Source organism: Poecilia formosa, unplaced genomic scaffold (genome assembly GCF_000485575.1).
Source record: "Poecilia formosa unplaced genomic scaffold, Poecilia_formosa-5.1.2 Scaffold287, whole genome shotgun sequence".
Classification (NCBI taxonomy): domain Eukaryota; kingdom Metazoa; phylum Chordata; class Actinopteri; order Cyprinodontiformes; family Poeciliidae; genus Poecilia; species Poecilia formosa.
In genome coordinates, this window is record NW_006800226.1 from 725,060 (window position 1) to 746,161 (window position 21,102).

General features: G+C 38.3%; 2 protein-coding genes across 7 annotated transcripts in view; one reads left to right on the forward strand and one right to left on the reverse strand.

The window, feature by feature from the left end:
• Nucleotides 1-21,102, forward strand: part of phrf1 (PHD and ring finger domains 1) — a 60,132-nt gene that overhangs the window by 3,315 nt on the left and 35,715 nt on the right. Inside the window, exons 8-19 of one of the 5 annotated variants that reach the window (XM_007571785.2) lie at nucleotides 302-480; nucleotides 733-865; nucleotides 1,006-1,127; nucleotides 1,254-1,447; nucleotides 1,600-1,722; nucleotides 2,393-2,547; nucleotides 4,182-6,060; nucleotides 6,556-7,727; nucleotides 7,848-7,924; nucleotides 9,774-9,914; nucleotides 10,369-10,500; nucleotides 10,619-12,429. In XM_007571785.2, the coding sequence (XP_007571847.1) occupies nucleotides 302-480; nucleotides 733-865; nucleotides 1,006-1,127; nucleotides 1,254-1,447; nucleotides 1,600-1,722; nucleotides 2,393-2,547; nucleotides 4,182-6,060; nucleotides 6,556-7,727; nucleotides 7,848-7,924; nucleotides 9,774-9,914; nucleotides 10,369-10,500; nucleotides 10,619-10,783 (4,472 nt within the window). In that variant the 3' untranslated portion in view covers nucleotides 10,784-12,429. Of the gene's footprint in view, nucleotides 1-301; nucleotides 481-732; nucleotides 866-1,005; nucleotides 1,128-1,253; nucleotides 1,448-1,599; nucleotides 1,723-2,392; nucleotides 2,548-4,181; nucleotides 6,061-6,555; nucleotides 7,728-7,847; nucleotides 7,925-9,773; nucleotides 9,915-10,368; nucleotides 10,501-10,618; nucleotides 12,430-21,102 lie in introns of those variants that run through there. The other 4 variants (XM_007571786.2, XM_016681591.1, XM_007571787.2 and 1 more) reach the window with 4 other exon arrangements.
• irf7 (interferon regulatory factor 7) lies at nucleotides 13,879-17,408 on the reverse strand. Of its 2 annotated transcripts, none has more exons than XM_016681593.1 (10): nucleotides 17,298-17,408; nucleotides 16,891-17,044; nucleotides 16,480-16,651; nucleotides 16,292-16,392; nucleotides 16,138-16,189; nucleotides 15,943-16,050; nucleotides 15,646-15,848; nucleotides 14,874-15,075; nucleotides 14,652-14,767; nucleotides 13,879-14,573 (listed from the first exon to the last, which is right to left on the reverse strand). In XM_016681593.1, exons 1-10 carry the CDS (start codon nucleotides 17,303-17,305, stop codon nucleotides 14,367-14,369), a joined length of 1,323 nt encoding a protein of 440 aa, XP_016537079.1. In that variant the 5' UTR covers nucleotides 17,306-17,408; the 3' UTR covers nucleotides 13,879-14,366. The 2 variants fall into 2 exon arrangements, with proteins under 2 accessions (XP_016537079.1, XP_007571850.1); XM_007571788.2 differs by having other exon boundaries at nucleotides 15,943-16,047; nucleotides 17,298-17,407.

Genomic DNA, 21,102 nt, shown 5'->3' on the forward strand with positions numbered 1-21,102 from the left:
AATCTGCAAATCTGGGTCCTCTTTAATGTTCTCTGATTTTACCCTTCAAGGTAGGAATAGACCTGCTATTCCTCCCTGATTGTGAAAGATGCTGTAAAATTGATATAGCACTTTGGGGGGAGGACATTTATATAACTTTAAAGCAGAAATATAGAGAATTTCCACATTTGATTATAATTATAATTTATAATAGAACACATTTTTAATTTCCATTGGTATGTTGAACAACATGACAGAGTTTGAAAGAAGGAAAAATTGTGAAGAGAGTTCATCAGTCTCTGTAAATATGTGTTTTTTTTAGGAGGTTCAGCTGAGGAGATCAGTGACACAGACAGCCTTTTCTCTACTCCCCGTCCGGCTACCAGTAGGTCTCGAACTCACACCGCTGGTCCCACCAGGGCTATCGCCCGAACGCAACAGAGTGAGAGAGTTCGAGCCAACGTCAACCGACATCGCATAACCCAGGCACGCACGTCGCAGGTTTGGCATGACGCTTTTGTCTTGGCAAATATTCTAACCCATGCAAAGCATTTGTGTGGTGTTAAACTGTAATGCACTTGCTGTGCTCTCATCTGGTTGAAACTAACTGGCGACTCCAGCTTAGTAAGTTCTGTGTTTGGATAAGATTCAATTAAAACATTTAAAGTTTAGTGCATGTACTGAAATTGGTTTTTGCACGACATCAGGCTTTGAAAGCATCGCAGCAGAGTAATGCAAACACACCTTTTGTAGTTGGCTCCAACATATCTGATTCAGTCGACTTGGCTAGATGAAACCATTAATGCTGTGGTTGCTGGACTCAACACCGCTGTGTATGTACGGGACATCACTCCTCGGGCGCCATCGAGTCGGAGACGCAAAACTGGTAAGTAAGTCAGTAAAGTCTCCAAGTGTCCAAGTCAATCAAGTCAGCAAAGTAGGCAAAATTTGAAGAAGAAAAGGTGTTGGACAGTTTTTTTGTTGTCATTGGTCGTAGACAATGATGAGCTTTGTTTGATTTGATAGGAAAACGCAGAAAGGCGAGAAGAAAGAAGACATCTACTAAGGGGAAAAATTGTCAAGCAGAAAAAACAGGAGTCAAAAGGAGAAAACGAAGAGCAAGGAAGAGCAAATCTAGGAAAAAAGCTGTAAGTGTTTCAACATCGGTATTGATTTGTTTCTCTTCATTTCTAAAGCATAAGTAAAATTATTTCCCATGTCGACAATGTTTGAGGTCTTTTTCTGAAGTTATGTATGTTTTTTTTCCCCATTAGTTTGAAAGAAAGATAGCCACTCCAAGAAGCCGTATTGCCAATAATCTAGGAATTGTAAAGGATAAGAAGAGCTCTTCACTTCCAACAGTATACCGACCATCAGAGAACACTTTGAGTAACATGCGTGCCGACATTGGAGCCGCATCACTCTCCATCTATGGAGATCCATTTGATCTGGACCCATTTGTTGACCAGTAAGAAGACATAGTACTGTTTTATCATGTAAAATGCTTTCTGTTTACTTGACAGTGCTAGGACTTGTTGTTACACAGCACACATGTGATGAGGCATTTTGGTTTAATACGTATATCATAATAATTTTGATGTATGGTCTTCGTTTGACCAGTGAAGAGGTTGAAGAGCAAGCCCAAGTTACATCGCTGTTGGAGGCAAAAAGGCGAGGGATCTCTCGGTCTGCTCTTCGCTCTCATCAGCCTGTGGCTCGTCCAGTCACTGCAGGCCTCTCCAGGTAGCACACAGTTTTTGTCTTTAGTAACTTTGAATTTTAGAGGTAACTCTGCATCTGCAGTTCCAGTTTAGTCCTCGGAAAAACACATTTCTATTCCTTTTGAGATGTGTTTTCTTTTGCTTGTTGTGAATGTGCTCCTTTGGCTTATCCTGTCAGTAGGTGGCAGTAGAACACCAAACTTAGCTAGACAAAACCCACAAATGGATATGCACTGATTTAAAATAAAAATACATTTTTACATTTTTTGTTGATTTTAATCAATGACCTAAGTTTAAGCCACAGTTTTAGATTGATTCATCTTATCCTAATCTAAGCTTCCTGGGCTGGAATTGATTTAGGTTCAGGTGCCTACTGCTGTTAGGACAATACCAAATCAGAATCCAGCTTCAGTGTTTTGTTATTTTATGACTGTTGACTATACAGATGATAAAAACAAACTACTGTAAGAGCATTTCTGGTAAAAAATTGTTCTCAAAAACTGAGAAAACTATGAAATTTTGAATGGGAAAATTGATAGAAACACTGTAAAGTGGGAGGAGGTTGATCCGAGACACACAAAATAAGGTTTTTAAAAAAATATGTGTAACTATTACAATTTTTCGGCCGTTGGTTATTTCAATATGGATTTATCTGTATTTCTAATTGAATCTTATTTGTGGCGCTCTGCTAGGAGAGGTGTGGACGTCCCTCACTCTGCGGGTGTTGTGGAGGCTGCTCCTGTCCCTGATCTACTGGGAACCATCCTGTCTGGACAGAGCATGCTCCTGATGGACAGTTCTGATGTCGTCATTAGTCGAGATGGTTCTCTTAAAGCTTCAAAGCCAAGTAAGCGTGTCTTGCATGTTTCTAAAAACAGCAAAAATATAAATGCATTCTACCTGTTTATTTTGTAAAATATTTTCATCAAAACATATTTGAAAAGTATTTTCACAGCTTTTGTGTTCCACACAAGTTGGCCTGTCATGATAACAAATTTTGCTGGACGATAAATTGCGGCAGACGTTATTGCGATAAATGATAATATTGTTGTTTTGAGACCATTTATAAGTAGTACAACGGTAATGGCAAAATAAAAATGCAAGAAGATATTTTCAAAGATCAGTAAACTTTAAATTCTAATGAACATTTAACACTAGAACTGGAAGACATGTTAAATATCCAAGATAAATAAATCAAACAAAAAATAAAATGAATTTTGAAGTCTTTCTAAACAAAATTGTCCTTCAGAATAAGAGTTAGTTGAGACCAAAGCACCAAACTGAAGACTTTTATCATCCAGTTGTTGGTAGAAAGAGAGAAAAATGGAAATTATTGAATTTGTTTTAATCATGCGATTCATTGATTTATTGATTATTGTGACAGGCCTACACACAAGCTAACATTTTAATACTAATGTGTTATTTTCAGAGTTCAGATTAGGTTTTCATAAATCATTGGAGAAATATGCAGGCATAGTTTTAAACCTTTTCTGCTGTATATGGAATCCTCTGTCTTCCTAAAGTCTCCATATATTACAGCCAAGTACCTCCAGAATCCAACAGTGATAAAAAAATTCCTGAAACACTTGCCTCCATTTCTCTAACCAGCTGCCAGGCTATGTGTTCTACATTGACCATTGAAAATAGTTCACAAAACCCACGTTATAAATTTGCCACTCAGCGTTCTGCAACATCGGCAGCAATTCTATTGCTATACACAGATGTTATCAATGCTGGATCTAAAATTGACACAGAACTAGACATGTAATTTTTTAAAATTTTATGCTACTTTTTTGTTCATGTTGATGATGTCTGAATTCTGCAAGTGGTTTATTATGTTCCTGGGTGTCATCATCTTGGACAGATCTTTGGAATGTGGGTATGCGTTTATCTCTTTGACAGATTCTGGTACTTTTTGTCTGAACTTAGCAGATCATTGATTTGCAGACAGAATAAAAATGATTTACTGGCTTCAATTCTGCATTTCCTGGAGCTTTCAGGATTAATTCATAAAACAGATTAGTTTTTCTTTGGAATGTCACTCCTGACTAAAACAAGAACAATTACCTATATTTCCAGTTCGGTCTTATTATATTTGACAGTTTAAAATAAGAGCCTTCTTATGGTTATTGCTGCAGTCAAAACACACCTAACAGCTGTTTTGTGTTTTGATGTGTTTTAATTTTTTGTTGACCTTTTGATTTCTTTTTGTGGATTAGAGGAAAGAGGAAAATGTGTTATTTAGATTATTCAACAAATGAACGATTACACAGCCTTTGTGGTTACCTGTTGCACAAAATTGGTGAAGTTAATCACATTTATTCAAACATGACAATGTTTAATGATGTGCCTAAAATAACTTTTATTTTTGTCTTTAACCATCACAAAGAAACCCCGTCTTAAGTTTATGTTTTTATGTTCAAAAAACATAAACCATGTGTTTTTTTTTTTTGTTTTTTTTGTAAATATTTTCTTTTGCAGTGATCCAACCTACACCAAGCAGCAGGAACACCAGTAGTTCAAGTGATATCAGCGCCCTCAACAGTCCAGGGTGTTCGTACAATTTAGGAGACAACTCTGCATCTCTGCACCACAATGGGAGTCCATTAGGATCCTCACCTACCTCTGTGAATGGACTGTTGACACCAAGCTCATCTCATTTACCCTCCTTCATGCCCCCCTCTGCCAACCACTACCAACCGAGACCACATTCTGACTTAACCCCTGGAGTGAATCCAAGTTTGCCTCCTCGTGCAAACCGACCAGTAGCAGCCAATGGTAGAGCCCTAACAGAAACGCCTTCTTCATCTGCTCACCCCATCCAGGTTTCCAACTTTAGGGACAAAGGAACAACTCTGTCGCTGTCGCAACCTAAGAAAGCTCCCGTTAAACCCACGTGGGTAGATGTGTCTGTGCTTCCTCGCATACCGAAGATAAAAAGAGAGAATAGCAGTGTCACAAATGACAGTGCAGGTCATGGTGGCATTTCTGACAGTAATAGAGGGAGTAGTAATTATGCTGGAGCTGACAATGGTTCTGGGTTGCCTAAAAGTGGCATGAACAGCCTTTCTGGGGACAAAGGAAGGCAACAGAGTGTTGATAAGCAGAAGGGCCACTCTGATGGCCATAAGAACAGGCCGGAAAGAGCCGGCTCATCATCGGCATTCTCAAATTCCTTTGCTTCCTCTTCCTCCACCACTCCTGCAAGCCAGACTCAGCATGCGTCATTTTCTTCATCTTCGTCTGTAAGTTTTCGCATCAATTCCAGTGGGAACTCCTGGCATGCCAGGCGGCTCAGCATAACGTCGTCCTCTTCATCCGGAAGCAACATAAAAGAACAGTGGAGGGAAAAAGAAGAGGAAGCAAAAAAGAAGCAAATGCACAAAGACAAGAAAACACTTCTGGCATCTTGTACAGTCACCAAGGAACAAGACAATATTTACGATCCTTTTAATCCCACGCTGTCTGATTCAAGTAGCTTGAGCGACGAAGATGAGCCCACAAGCCTGAACTTCAGCTCTCAACTTGGCACTAACAGAGGGAAACCTTCTACTTTAGGAAGGAACAAGGGTTCAGTGCCAAGACGTTGGGATGCAGTTCAGGTGAAAACTGAATCAGAGGAGACAGAGTTTTCACAGGAAATACCCAGGAGCTCGCAGCTTACTGTAACGCCAGAAATAATATTCCCCGCAGATGATATCAAAGTTGAAAAGAAATCTGATTTAGCCGAAGTTAAGCAGGAGAAGCAAAAGTTATTTATTGATACCATCATTAAAACAGAACCAAGTTCAGATGAATATGAAAGTTCTGATGACAGGGTTGTAAGTGAGAGTGAGGTAAAAAGTGAGAGTGCAGACACCACATCACTTTCTTATCAGCATGTTAAACACATAAAAGCAGAGGAAAATACTCAGCAGAACAGTGGACTTTCTGCTGAAACTTCCAGTAGATCTCTTCTCAACTACAGGAATGATTCATCACCTTCCTGCTCGGGTTCCATCTCAAAGAAACAGAGGGAAGAGACTAAATCGGATGATTCACCAACCTGTTCCAGTACACTGACAGGAGAATTGGGCCATAGGAAGCAAACCTCTAAAATGTCAAAGGATCAACATCCCAGTCGCTCAGAGACGGACAGAGGCAGAAGAGAAGACCCCCACGCCTCGGATAAGGAAGGCAAAAAGAAGGAAAGGGAAAAAGGCAGAGAGAAAGACAGGAGCTCAAGGCGATCAAGGTCAAGAGAAAGAAGGAGGGCACACTCAACCTCCGACAGCTCCCAGCCCAACTCACCAGACAGAGCTTACAGGAAGAGGCGGCGGTCCCGATCGCGGTCCAGAGACAAGACAAGGAGGCGATCCAGGTGAGTGGAAAGCTGTTCAAGCTGTAGAGCACAGTGGCTGTCAAAAGTGAAGATATTGCTGTTAAAATGTCAAACTTTTGTGATACAAAATAAATTTGTACACCATGATAAATCACTTTAAAACTTTCCACATGTAATATATGACAGTTATGAATAAATGTAAGTATACATTTGTTTGAATGACAAAAAAATAATATTCAGCTAAGAATAAAAAAACAAAACAAAATCAGAAATTAAATTTGACTTCAGTCATAAGTAATAAGATACATATTAAGTTGGTTTTAATTATTATCAAATTGAAATAAGAAACACAAATTTACTCAATTATTTGATGATATAATTTATCTTGCTCTCATTTTTAACATCACAAACACCGGGCATTTTAACAGGGCACTGGTACATATTCGAAAGCCACTGGTGACCTTTTGTTTGATCACTTTTTGTGTTTTAAATCTGTTATACATCACATGGGGATTTTGTCATTTTGTTCCGTAGATCTTGTTCGAGTTCTAGCAGCAGAGAGCGCTCAAAAATGAAGAAGAATAAAGGTAAGGAGCGAAATGAACACACAGAGAGAAGCAGAGTGTCCAAGGACAGGAGACGTGGTCGATCACGTTCCAAGTCAAGGTCCAAGTCACGGTCTAGATCCAGATCGAAGTCTAAGGATCGTAAGCGTCGCTTATCTCGTTCAAGATCTCGGTCTAGATCTAGGGAAAAGAGGAAAGATTGTGCCAGGCAACATACAACAGTCTCATCCAGAGACAAAGTGGATTCCAGAGCTAAAGATGGGAGACAAAGGACTAATACCGGCTCAAGAGAGCGAAGGAAAGATGAAGGATCGACCAGAAGTACAGACAAAACTTCAGCTTCACATGTTTCATCCTCGAAAGGAACAAATCTCCCACAGGAAAGAAAAAAGGAGAAGGAACTTGCACAAAGAAGCATAGAGAAGAACAAATGTGCTCGAGTGAAAAAACAAGAGTTGCCTTCCTGTTCTTTTGTTTCTCAGGTAAAAGATGAAGACAAAAACTTTGAAAGAAGAGATATCCCAGCTGTAGAAATCCCAGTAGAATTAAAAAATAGAAAGGAAATCAAAAAAGAAAAACCGCAACCTGTGGATATGTTTGAAGATTGTCCTATTGGTAAAGAAATTAAAGGTGAAGGAAAGGATAAACCTTCCTTGTCAGTGTCCCAGAGCGATGATGAGATAATGGAGGATCAGAACAAGACAGAGTTGTATGAAACAACCCTAATCAAATCTGAGGCAAGTCCCACACAGGACTGCCCCTCACAGCCTGCCTCCTCACCTCCTACCCTGTCCACTGAAGACCCCCTCCATGACTCAGTATGTCAGTTTCAGCTAAGCTCATTAGAGTCTGACAAACAACAAAACACAGCTGGGGCGGCGGACCCTATAAAACCGGAACCTCCAGAGTCTGACGATGATTTTAATGTGGATGTAATGCTGGACAATCTCGATCACGTCAAATCGGAGCCTGCAGAGGGTAGCGGTGCACGCGCTGAAGAGGAGAAAGAAGCTGTGGAGGAGAAGGAAGAGGGGGAGCCGACGTCAGCCGCAGCAGGATCAAAGTCCAAGACCCAAGTGAAGCGCGTCACCTGGAACATACAGGAGCCAGAGGGGCCTCAGCCAGAGAAATCTCCAAGCAGTAAGTGTTGGCATCAGATTCTTTCACTTCATTTTCATTCATATTTTTTATAATGAGTGAAAGTTTAGAGATTTGTTCTCTATTTCAATTTTCGGCCTCATGCTCGTTTTACTTCCACAGAGCTAGCGCTGTATAAGTTGAAGCTGAAGCAGGAAGGATCTCGCAAACCCCCTTTGCCTGTCCAGGCATCCACTCAGGTCAGAACGAGCTGTTTCATAGCGTTTGTTTGCTTTTCAGCATGCATTTTATTAAAAGTGTGTGCAATGTAATTTTAGTGATGGCATGCAGGTGGCAGTGTGTACCTCAAGGCTGACTCTGGAAAAAGTCACATGGCTGAAACTGAAACTGATTCTGAAGCATTTTCAGATGAAACAAAACTAGATCTTTGTCTCTACAAACCTTTCACCACTGATTTAAAACACTGCTGTTATGGTCTTGTTTTGATGCTTGTTAATGAATGTCAGATTGTGTCCCCACGCATGATAAATAATTTGTATAAATACACAATGTCTTTACACTATAAAGTAACAATAGAAACGGCAAATTCAGACCATCTGTACAAAAATTATCCTGCAATGCAAAGGTATGTTCTCTTAAAACAAATGTTACTATGAAGTTCAATTAAGTGCAAATTACTTACAAACCTCCTGGCCATTGTAATAAAGTTATTAACATTCTTAAAGTCAGTAATATCTGTCAATCTATAAAAGATTATAAAACCATTTCAATAGCCTTAGGTTTTATTATCTATTCTATTCTTGGGTTCTGTTATCCTTTATATCATAATGGATAATAGAACGTCTACAGTGGTGTAAAAAGTGTTTGGCTCTTTTCTAATTTGCAATTTATTTGCACAATTGTCACATCTCAGTATTTCAGAACATCAAACCAGTTTAAATATTAGCCAAAGACAACACAAGTAAAGATCAAATGCAGTTTCCAAATGGAAACAAAATAAATAAAAACCTACATAGTCCTGTGTGAGAGAGATTTCAACCAACACCTAATAATTTGCTGAGCCACCATTAGCAGCAATAACAGATATCAATAGCTTGCAATGAGTCTTTTGCAGCGCTGTGGAGGAAATTTGGCCGATTGCAGAATTATTCCAATGCAGCTGTAATGACCATAATGTCTCCATTACGGTTCATTGTAGGCGTGAATATTGACAGGACCCTGGGCTGCCATTGTTGCTCCAGTGATGTTTGCAGCTACAGCAATGGAAAATCTCCAAGTTATGAGTTTGATGAACTCAAATAAACCCAAATATTATTGTTGGTCCAAACATAATGAAAACAGTCTAGATTAGCAGATGATTTTTGCTTTGCACAAAATATGTAAACCAATATCCACTTATGAACTTTATTTAAAAGAAAATTATAATCGCAGAGTACAATGCATATCACACCAGACTAATATGTAGATCCGATGTAAACCGATCAGCACTAAACTTTAACTCTGACAGAGTTGGAGCTGAATCATTTCTCCTTCGTTGCTGCCTGTTCCCCAGACAGACGAGCGTCTTACAGAGCTATAAGATCATGGTCATTCCCCTCCCAAAGTTCATTCATGTGTTCCAGGCGCTTCTTGTGATTAAACTCCCATCCTGTGGGATGACTGCAAACAGGCCGTTCATGCTCAAATCCTCCCCTTTAGATGAATTCAAACAGTTGTGTAAAGAACAAAGGGGCAAAGCAATACTACTACAAACTCTTGATGGCACTAATTTCCACCAAGCATTTGAGCAACACAAGGAGTTGCTGTGTTTAGTTTGGCAGGAATCATTTTTCACTGTAATGCAGGAGGCTTTAGATAGCAGTTTGTCTTTATAAATAAAATCATCGTTGAAAACCATTTTGTATTTTGTACATATTATTGACTGACGCTAAAAGGCATTTGATCTGAGACATTTAGATGCACCAAAAAAAAAAACAAAAAAAACCCCAGAAGGAACATATAAGGGGGAATAACTTTGAATGGTTCTGTGCAGGACTTTCCTTTTTGATTTTGCATATTAGGTTAAATTAATAATTCATACTTTTACAGAGCACTGTGTGTGACTCCTCAAAGAAAAGTGTTGCTGGTTTACTGACTGCTAATTCCAGCTCGGGAGGCCTCAACCCTGCGGAGTTACCAACCACTGAGCAAAGAGAACCAGAAGAAGGGGATTTGTCAAGGAAAGACAAGGTGAAAATGGCATTTATTCATTTTAGCTCTCAAATAAGGTTATTAAAGAGACATACATTTTTTTTATTCACTTTGATTTTTTTTTTTGTCCTTGTTAAGCACATTTACTTTAACTTTTTTTCTCAACATAATTTTAATAAGTTTTTCTATTAAAAAAATGCAAAAAAAAAAAACAAAAAAAAACAAAAAACACCTGACCCAGCTAGCAAAAATGAGCAAAAAATTTACTGTACAAGGAAGTTAAGACATTTCTTCTTCCTGATGCCGATCACTACTGAGCTGGATGTGTCCCGTTGGTGCAACAGGCACTTCACTGAGTCAAAGAATTGAATGATACTATTTAGATTGTGATCAGTAGCTCAAGGAGCTGATATTACCAGCCTAGTAAACTGAAATAAATCTAAAAACGTCTGAGGATTAGGTTGTAACATGAGCAATGCTTTATTCCTACCAGCAGTATCTGAAAAAGCTGCACATGCAGGAGAGAGCTGTTGAAGAAGTGAAGTTAGCCATCAAGCCTTTTTACCAAAGGAGAGACATCAACAAAGACGAGTACAAAGAGATTCTGCGTAAAGCTGTTCAAAAGGTGAGTCAAAGATGAATGTAAAACTCCTTTTGAAAAAATACTTTGTAATTCAATATAATTAACTCTAGTTTTTTTTTAAGGGATTCTTATACAATTATCTTTTATTTCTGGTCACCAGGTGTGCCACAGCAAAAGTGGGGAAATCAACCCAGTGAAAGTGGGAAATCTGATCAAGGCGTATGTGGAAAAATACAAACATGCAAGGAAACATAAAAAAGGAGACGATTCAGCAAAGGTACCTGAGGATCAGAGTGAGCCAATAAAATTATCTGACAGTCCATAAGGAACCATAAACGCTCATGGACACTCACATCCCCAGCTTTGTGTTCTATATCTCAAGCAACCCCAAAAGAGTAAACTGAAATGAATACTCAGTTATGGAATAGTTTCTTAAATGTTTGCTTAATGTATGTATTACGTTCTTTAAAAGTGACTTGAATTAACTTGAATTACCCATTTGTGTCTTCATCTTGGGTCGTCTCTGACTGCAAGTGATTTTGTGTTGTGCAGCTGAGAAACATTAAAATGGAACATTATTCAGTTTTGCCTTAAAGAGGCAAAACTTCAAGACCATCCCATGGAAATAAAAATCAGGTAGCCTTCTCCTTTATCTGCCATTTCACTCTGAGGATCCAGAGTTTTTTTTTGGCTTCATGTTGTCTATGGGTGTTGTTTTTTTTTTCTATACAGAAAATGAGTTATTTATAAGTGGCAAAGCTAAATGTCTATCTTCAAGTGGTGAAATTATGCAGCTAGTGCATATTCATGACATTTGTCATATTACGGAAAGACACTAATATGCAATTTTGTAGAAGATTAAATGACCTGAATCTCGAAAGGATTTGAGATTCAGTTGTAAATAGTTGAGTTTTGATATAAATACCCAAGGGATTCTTCCATCCGTTTTACCTGTTGTGAATAATTGCCGTCTTTGAATGTTTTCTTTTTTTCTTTTTTAAATAGAGGATATTTATGTTTTGTAATTGAAAGCCGGTGTTGTGTCTTCCACGTCTAACTCTACTAAATGTAGTTGAATAAAGGAAAACTGTATACAAGGTTTGTAACATTTGTTCATTTTTTATTTTTGGTGGGTTTGGAGGCCGTAGAGGGTAGCACCAGGTTTACGGTTTGTTTCAGTCCGTAACAGAAATATAGGAAATCAGTTTTTAGAGTCAGTTTTTTTTGTCATCAGTTGTAATAAAAAGAACAATTTCTTTGAATAAACAATACTTCATTTGTCTATTTATTTTAATTTTTAACTAGTTCACAGCATTTTCACAGGGCATAGTATGGATGTAATAGTTAGAGCGACTATTTCAACCTAACGTTTCTTTCTACATGTTTGTCCACTTTTTATCTAAGCCTACTGCTTTCATGTCTTGTATTTCCTTTAATATCTTTGTTTCATTTGGAGCTGTTTGTGCTCTGTGTTCAGTAATTATTGACTAAGTTTATTGGCATTGATGTATTTGTTGGTGAGGTCAGCTTATACACCTTCGCACATGTTGTAAATATTTGTCACTAGAGGTGCAGCTGAAGTACACATGCCTTTTGCTAGCAACATTAAGGTTTTAACCCTCCTGCAGCAGATAAAGGCTTACTGCATTTGTTCTACACTTAGTTTGTCTCAGTCTTAACTTTGCTTTTTCTTTTTAAAATATTCACAGCAAAACACATTTTGAATTGTTGCATCTACTGTTCATTACTTGCTTACTGTAAAGGTTTACTGGCTGGGTTGTTGGACTTTGTTTTTACAACCTGTGTATATAGGCTTCATAAAGCCAGGGACCGGGAGTATGGAAGATGCTAAAAGAAAAGGTGCTCCTCCTTATCTGAATGTTTTTGATTTCATTTCTGTTCAGTTAACTTGATTGAAAAGGTTGCGTGATTTTCAAATGGGACACAAATAAAACTGTAATTTAAAAAATTGCCTTTTTTTTTTTTTTTCCATTTTAAATTCCAGTACCTGCTCACAGTGCATGCCATGTTATTACTGCTGGTCATATTATTGTGGTCTGAAGCAGTACTATCAGAAGATGCCAACACTTTGTCCCATTTTATATTTTGCTCCTCATTCTTAGAGCGAGGGGTAGGGCATCCTAAGTGCTTCTGTGGTGCAGAGTGGCTTTCTATCCCTTAAAAAAACATCTACATTTGCAAATGAATCAATAAAGGTTAATATTTATCCAGTTTGCACATTTTTACTGGCATAACCACCGTTTTACAGTGTAGATTCAACTACTGTGATATATAGAGTTATATAGCTTAAAATTCATTTTAAACTATGAAGGAAAAGACCAAAAGTTGCATCTGAACCAAAGACTCAGAGCCATCTTTGGTCTATCAGAATCAGTACCTGAACTGAACCAGTACCACATCTGAACAAGATAAAGTGACCTCACTAGGTCAGATACAGGTCTTCCTGTTGCTCTGGTGTTTTCCTCACCTCAGTCTCTCTCAACTTCAGAGATGGTCAAGTCTCTAGACAAAAGGTTTTTGACCTGCCAAATGCAGGAGCAGAGGCACAAAATCCTGCTCAAACTTTACACAAAAACAGATTAACATTAGATTGTAGATGCAAGCAACAAAAACACTTAAATGAATTTTGAAAGTTTGAACGTCATTTCCTGGCCTATGATGGCCACATTGTTTTTTTTTCTTCTTTCTTTTTCTTTTTTTTTTGAGTGTTTCTATGAACTTTTGTTTATGTCCACAATCTCAGCTCCTTGTAAAAGAGTCATTCTGGGATATTATGTTTGACACCCAAAGAAAGATTAATGATTCTTAATTAGTTTTATACACTCCTTTAAGACATTAGAGAGACTCCTCTGAAGTTCCAAAAATATCCTATGTCTATTAACTTTAGTCATAACTGAACAGTTAATCTCTGGAACTTCTCTCCCCTCACTACAGGACGTCTATATCATCTGGGTCACGAAGACAAAGAGAGCTAAAAACATCGTCAGAACCAGAACTCACACACAACACCCCTTGCTCTCACTTCTGCCTTCTGGCAGGCATTACAGAAGTGTGAAAGCAACAACTGACAGATTGAAAAACAACTTTTATCTCCAGGCCATCAGGCTTTTCAATGCTTTGTTCTTTAAGGTTTTTTGGTAGTTGTTAATGCATGCAACTATTTTTATTTATTTTTTTTTTTGTGTGTGACTTTTTTGAAGTTGTGTTGAAGGGAGTTTGTGAAGTACACATTTCATTGTCCAGTTTTTTTTTTCTGGACATAAAAAGTTATTTCTAGAATTATTTTAAGATTGCCCATTTCAACATTTAATTATTTAAAACATGCAAACATTTAGAGTTGAAAATCATTATTGTCAAGTTTGACTGAACTTTATGTACTTTAACAAAGAAAACCACAGATTCTTGGCAGTTTTTTTTATTTTACCATTTGAAAACTTAATATAGTCTCAGTTAAATACAGAAAAAAATAATAATCTAATATATTTACATTTTACATAGTTTATAAGCTCTGTGGGGTAGAACTGCATTGGAATTGCGTTTAGGCTTATGATTTGCTACTTGTAAGCACTTAAGAGACAAACATTTATCACAGAGGTAATAAAACAGACATGATCATAGCTTATCTAAAAACCAATACAACATTTTTTCTGAAATTGGACACTGAAAAACAAATTAGCATATATGTAAAAAGAGAATCTTAAATGTGCAGTAATTGTGTAAAGGTTTGTTTTGTAACTTTCTGCTTTTGTAGTGGTTTAAGTGTCTTTTTCAATAGTGCAAACAACAAATGAAAAGGAGATGAGCTGTGTTTAATCTTGCCTTAATTGTAAATGGTCAGTTAACTTTCTGCACTTCAACTTACTCAGCAGTTATCATTTGACAAGAGATCAGTGAGAAATCAAGTTTCCAGTCTGATCAATGAAAGGCACACCGATGTTTAGTTGCTCTTCAGCTCCTGGCAGAGAAAACACAGAGCTGATGAGGTCAAAGAGGCTGTTGTGTGAAATCTGCAGGCTGATGCTGGCGCTGTGAAGAGATGAAGCCCCCTCCATCTGGGCCATGTCATGAAAATATCGACAAATTAGAGGCACCACCTGTAGGCGTAAAGGATGAACATTAAATCGCTTTACTGACTGAAGAAGGAGCAAACAAAGTGAGCGGTAAAGTCTTACTTTCACGACGACAAGCTTCTTTTCCAGCGGTTTTCCCTCTGGAAACTTCTCTCCAAAGCACATGTTGATGGTGTATTCGGGAGAGCGGCCATTGTTCTCCTTGAAATGTTTAAGCTCTAAAAACACACACAGGAAGAAGATGGGTTTAAGTAGGTGCTTACTTAATGAAGACCAACAGAAATGAGAAATGTAATTCAAAAGGAATGGAAAGTTCAAACCAACCATTAACATATTTGTCAAAACTGAGGAGCTCCACCACTGTGTTTTTGGGCAATTTTTGGGGGTTTGGATGAGCTACGTTGGGGTCGCTGGTGCTGGCAAACACGTGGCAGTTGTCATGCCTCCTGGCGTAGATACCGTTCTCCTGTACCTCCAAGAGCAGGCCTCGCTGGATGCTGCTCAGGATGCGGTTGGTGTATTCAATCTGGGGCACAGAAAGACATAATCAGAACAACAGATTCTTTATACCACGTTTGTCCTCACTGCATGTTCTAGCCTTCCCTCATTGAGATTGAAGAAAACCAGGCACATAACACAGATACAAAAGGGAAATTCAAAAGAAACCCTGGCTCTTGCGGGTTGGTCTTCATTAAGAGCAGTTGCAGCTCTTTGTTGAGTTCCTTCAAATCCAGGAATCTTTTTTGCATTTGAAATTTCCTTGATTTCTGTGACTATTACCATTTTAAAACACAGAAGTTCAACACAAAGTATTTGAAGACGCTGTCCAAGGAAAATGTTCTCTTTAACTAATCACATCAAATGTGGCATCCAATTTCAAATGACCAGATTTCCATTTCAGTTTGTCTTGTTTAAAAAGTCTGCCTTCGTTTCAAACCAATGCTTAGCAAAACTAAATCAAAACTCTTACACAATGGTTTGAATGAACATTGGACTAATCTTATTTCCTTGTACGTACGAAAGAGTAAAGCGTGGATACAAAATCATGGAAAATTGACTCAGAGCCCATCCAATGTCAGTGAATATAAAGAATTACCTGTTTTTGGTCCAGCAGGGCCTCAGTGGAAGGAAAGCAGAGTTGAGAGGCATTGAACTTGGGGTCCTCACTGTGGTAGTGGAGCTGAAGACGGTTGGTGTGCAGCGTCGTCTTCAGCATTTCCTTCTTCCTGTAATGGATGGAGATCTCCAGATCGTACAGACTGGGCTGCTGAGGTGAACTGAGGACCGGAGAAGCATTTACTGTTTGGAATATGAAGAGATAAAATTAGTAAGGGTCACACTGCAAATGTTTATGCTATTATAAACATTTTTTAGTCTCTTTTATCAAGCATACCTTGATTGTAGGCCATCTGATCGGCTGGTAAATATTGTGGAAGGTTGTCAGTTGCAGTAGGATAACCGAGAACAGGATTATTATGCCGTGTCCACAACTGCTCTTCTGTTTAGAATGAAAGATTGTTTAAGATTGTTTACTTAATCCTCAACACCTCTGACAAATGTAATATTGTCTTTTACATACAAGTTTTACCTGCTGATTGGTTGCCAAGATCCAGGGCCATGAAGTCCTGATGCAGATTGTGCTAAGTGGGGAGAACAAAATATTATGTTACCATTTAAGCAACACCCTGTCTTTGAATATTTAACTTCACAGAAGTGAAAGTGCACTTAAGGTAATCCTGTACCTCATTTCCTGCAGGAAAATACTCAGTGGTTGGGCTGAATATATCTGGAGTCATGTCAGATTCCTCCTGGGAATCTTGCATTGGCAAACCTTCATAGTTGCCTGCAGTTAAAGAAAAAAGACAATCCCGCTGAGTTTTGTCTTAAACAAAGGTTCTCCACATAAAGCTAAGGTCAAATAGCTACTCACTGTCAGTGTTCATAATCTCATAGATTTTATGAGGGTCATCTTGATTCTTGGAATTATCTGTGACCATCTTGAAGCGCTGAGACAGGTTGTTAAGAGCACAGCGGAAGTTGGTTTTCCATCTGGCCTTGTCATTGGGGAACTCGTTGATTTTCCCACTTGCCACTGCCCAGGCCTGTGGACACACACATCCAAAGCATCAGACACAGAGCAGGAATTCTCTTGACATTGTAGATAAAAACAGCTTTTTAAGTCTGGACTAAAAAAGCTGGGCTAAATATGTCAATATATTTACACACATTAATTATACCTTTATCTATCTGTCTGTCTGTATGTGTATGTACATACATGCATGTGTACGTCTTACTATATAGATACCAGAGTCATAAAAATACTTAAGCTGCTGAAACATACCCGGAATATTTTACTATCCTCATCGTTGCAGTCTTTCCTGGAGTTGTGCTTCCACGGCACTTTGAATCTGTTTTGATCCACGTAGCACAGCCCCACGTACTGGCCGGTCTCCACTTGCTCGATGAGCCAACTGGCAAACTGAGGCTTGGGTGGACTGTGAGGAAACACGACAGATTCGTATTGTTCAGAGAAGCAACTTAACAAAAGGCGCCAACACATGGAAGTGAGAGAATATGAAGAGAAAGCAATATGCAAGTACATTTATCATGAACTCTGTGCGTTAAAAAATAAATAAATAAACGACCCCACACTAAACATTACTAGTTCGAAATACCCAGTAAATAAACCAGCTCAAAATAAATAAAATAGCAAATGCCCAGAGCAGAAAAGCAGATGTTTCATCATACCTTTGCATTGTGCCGCAGATATATTAATATTGCTGTACAGTACTACCAGCTGTACTAGTTTGTCTCGGTAATTTTGCAAGTTTTATACACCCACATCTATGACGTGATGTGGACCAGGGGTTTTGTTATATGGCAGGCCATTTTAACATAAAATCGGTTTCGTCTGCCATTAATTAAATTCTAGATGTATAAAACTGCAGTTCGACTAGACGCAACTACATTTTGACTATCCTGAATGGTAAGTTAAGATATTTACATTTACATTATGACTAGTGTGAATAACGATTAGCGACATTTTCAACTACATTTTGACAAGTTAAAATTCCTTTCAAGATATCTCAAATGACATCACTCATTTCACGTCACACACCTTTATTTACATTTTATCTCAAACGTAATTTTTTAAGAATTGCAAGGTCGACCCCTTCTGCTGCCAATGAGCTGTCCAAACAGTTGCCTGCAGAATTGTGGGTGCACTTGTCAGAAAAATGCCTTCACACACTGGAAGACTGCTTCAGAAATCTGCAAAGATTTTCTTGTTTAGTCACTTGCGACAAACACAATGCACTTAAAAAAAGGTTTTGAAAAGCTAAAAGTAAATTGAAGCCTCCATACAAATCAACAGTAAATCTCATGTCAATTATAATAGTCAGAATGTCGTTAAGAGATATCTTAATTTACTAATATGTATGGTCACTCATAAGAAAATTTCACATATCTTGAACGTGAGTGTGGTGAAATCGATTTTATGTTAAAATGGCTTGCCATAAACTCCTCCTTTTAAGGGAGTGGCATCCACTCAGAAGTGGAGACACACCGGATGCGGAACAGCCTGAGCTCCCTGCTTCATAGGAAACTGAAAGTTTTCTTGCTGATCGTGTTTCATCACGTTCAGGGATTGCCTTGCGTCATCTATTTTTTTCATCACCACACATCCCAGAGTATGCTCTTTGTCCTGTCTTTTTCAACCATTAAATTGCAGCGCCACTGGAATTTACTTTATCTTGAATTGCACTGGAATTTACAGGGTTTTAATTTTTAAGATTGGAGGACCGAGTGTTGTATTTGTTTTGAGTTTCAACTATAAGACTTGATTCCTTACATAAAATCATGTGAAAATCCGAGTTAAAACATTTAGCTGGACTATGTAATATTAATTTAAAGGCACATTTGATGCAGGATTGTGACCCCTCAGTAAAAAAATCAAGTTTCAGGTGAAAGCTTTAAGAAGAAGCTTTACCTTCACAGACCAGGGACCAGGTGTACCTTTAGATCCTTGCTAAATTGGTGTGCCACGAAACCACCCAGTTCCACAGAATTCAGACAACTCATTTAAACATTCATGTGGTCTTGACACTTTCAGTATCTGAATCATGCAGGTGTGAACTTGTCATGAGACTGAATCAGAGAGAGGGAGTTGTTTTTAGACAAACGGTATGAAAAACCAACTGGTTTTGCTCCTTGATCCAAACTGGACACCACTTCCTCTTTCCAAGATTAGAATTTCATCACAGCATAGTACTGCTTCTTTTTTGCTCTGTATTCCACAACTCAAGCACAGAAATGGGGAAAAGGTCAAACGTCAGGTTCCTTTGTCCTGAAAGTCGCCACTGCGACTCCGCTTCGTCTCATTATTTTGCATCCGAGGGGAAACACCTTCCTCTATGTATCATTTGTGTCCTGAACACAAGCCGCGTTAGAGAAGATATTTCCACCTCACCGTGTAAGGACTAGAGTTCTCAGACGTGCAAATAGACTAGAAATGTGTCAGGAATAGGGAAGCGATACAAACTCTATAAAGGAACACTTCCATTTTTCTGGTCACAGGAAAGAATATGTGCGCTATTCAAACAGCCCCTCCAAGAGGAGAAAAGCCCCCAGTGGAGTCGTGGAACATTGTTTTAAGATCCAACTTCCACATAATGCTAAGTTATTATGCATGCACAATGTTAACACAGTGGAATACAAATGTATTGAATTTTTCTACATTTTGTCACATTACAACCGAAAATGCCAATGCCAGATTGAGCATAATTGTGAAAATGATATCTGTTTTACTTTATTGAAAGACAGCTCTGGCTCCATTTGGAAGGAAACCATGAACTTTAATGTTCAAGTCTAACGTCTGTCCATTCTCGAGCCTTTTGTAGACTCTCACAGGTTTTCTTCCAGGATTTTTCTTTCTTTAACTTTATCCACTGTCACATTCAGTTTGACCAGGTTCTCTTGCACTGCTGAATAAAAGGAATCCCAGAGTATAATGCTGGCATCACTATGTTTTACTGTGGCAATGATGGTGTGTACAATCTGTCACAAAGACCATTTCGCATGCAGGTCAACAAGTTTAACTTTGCTCTCATCTGACCAGAGCACATTCTTTTACAAGTTTTCTGTGCCCTCTGTGTGGCTTGTGGCAAACTGCTTTACTCTCCATTTTTTTTTAATGATGATTGAGCATTGATTCATGAGAGAATCAAAACTATACAAGTTGTTTTGCAATCCAGATTAGCTTCAAACATCTCCACAACTTTCTTCCTAAGCTCCCTGCTGTGTTCCTTGGCCTTTTTGATGCCATTTATTCTCAAATTTGCTCTTAAACTAGTGAGTTTAGAGTGCATTTAATGGTTGAGGCTAATTTTGCTACATACTCTGCACCAATTTCTTTGTCTTTTGCTATAGAAAGTACAATTGGACCAGTTCTTTTGTGAGGGGTTTTCTATCTCCCTTTCTGTAATCCCAGGCATAGTAGACGTTCCCTCATAGTGAGCCTTATTTTCCTTGACGTCTCTTCCTAGTCAGTGACTAATCTGTGGCCACATGCTTGGCCATGCAGGATGATGGATTCATCCAGAGCTGTTAGATGTTAGAGCTTCATTAGACAATTTATATCAGCTGGTGTTAAATGATCAACTGAATCCAACTTTATTATATTATAATTTGGGTGTAATATAATCTGTGTAACACAGTTTTAATCTGCACATGTTTGGGTTGGGCTGATGATTTTGACAGTTTTGAATTTCATTGACAGGATTTGATTTTGTATCTGAATATGAACTGAAACTGCTTGTACGCTTCGATGACATTTGATGTGAATTAGCGCCATCTAAATAAACTAATCCTTTAAGCAGTATGTTGATTTAAGATGGCTTACATGGTGCCAAAACCATACACGGAAGTTAGTTCTGAGAGGACAAACTTTCATTGTGCAGCTGCAGTCAGTTGTAAGTCTTTCACTGTTTTAAGGGGATTTTTACAGGGAATTCTTAAAACACTCATTCTTCATTCATTCCTCTTCTAATATTGGCTCTGTCTTCATCTATCAGGTGCAGATTCCCCACTCAGCCACGCAATCTCAGTCAGCCAATCTCCGACCTGCATGTGAGTCTATGAAACTGTGTGAACACATTGTTCACCAACTGTTGGGAAGACTTGAGTTTAAAACAATTCCTGTAAACAGACACACCTTTACCTGTACCTACTAGGCTGGCAGGCTTCATGAGTCTATTTTTGGACAGAAGTGAAACTAAGCTGTACTTATTGTGATGGAAAATATGTCACATGGTGTCGTATTACAGTTTAAAAAGATAGGAACAACCGTTTCTTAAAACACTGGAATGTTGCTCCAAGAAGACACAGCGAAGATCACAGGTGTGAAAAGCAAACATTCAATTAAAAGTACAACTAACATTTTAACTAAGAAATTCACACCTTCTAGTAGCTTAATAAGATTTGTAAGGCTTGTCATAGTCAAATTTAAAATTTAACTTGCAAAGGAATAACAATATTCAGTTTCATTTGGCTCTCT

Coding starts and splice junctions, on each gene's coding strand:
- irf7 (XM_016681593.1), bottom strand. Junction 16,190..16,291: donor ATTTTCCTGCAGGAAATGAG/GTACAGGATTAC, acceptor CTCCCCACTTAG/CACAATCTGCATCAGGACTT. Junction 14,574..14,651: donor AGAAGCTTGTCGTCGTGAAA/GTAAGACTTTAC, acceptor TTACGCCTACAG/GTGGTGCCTCTAATTTGTCG.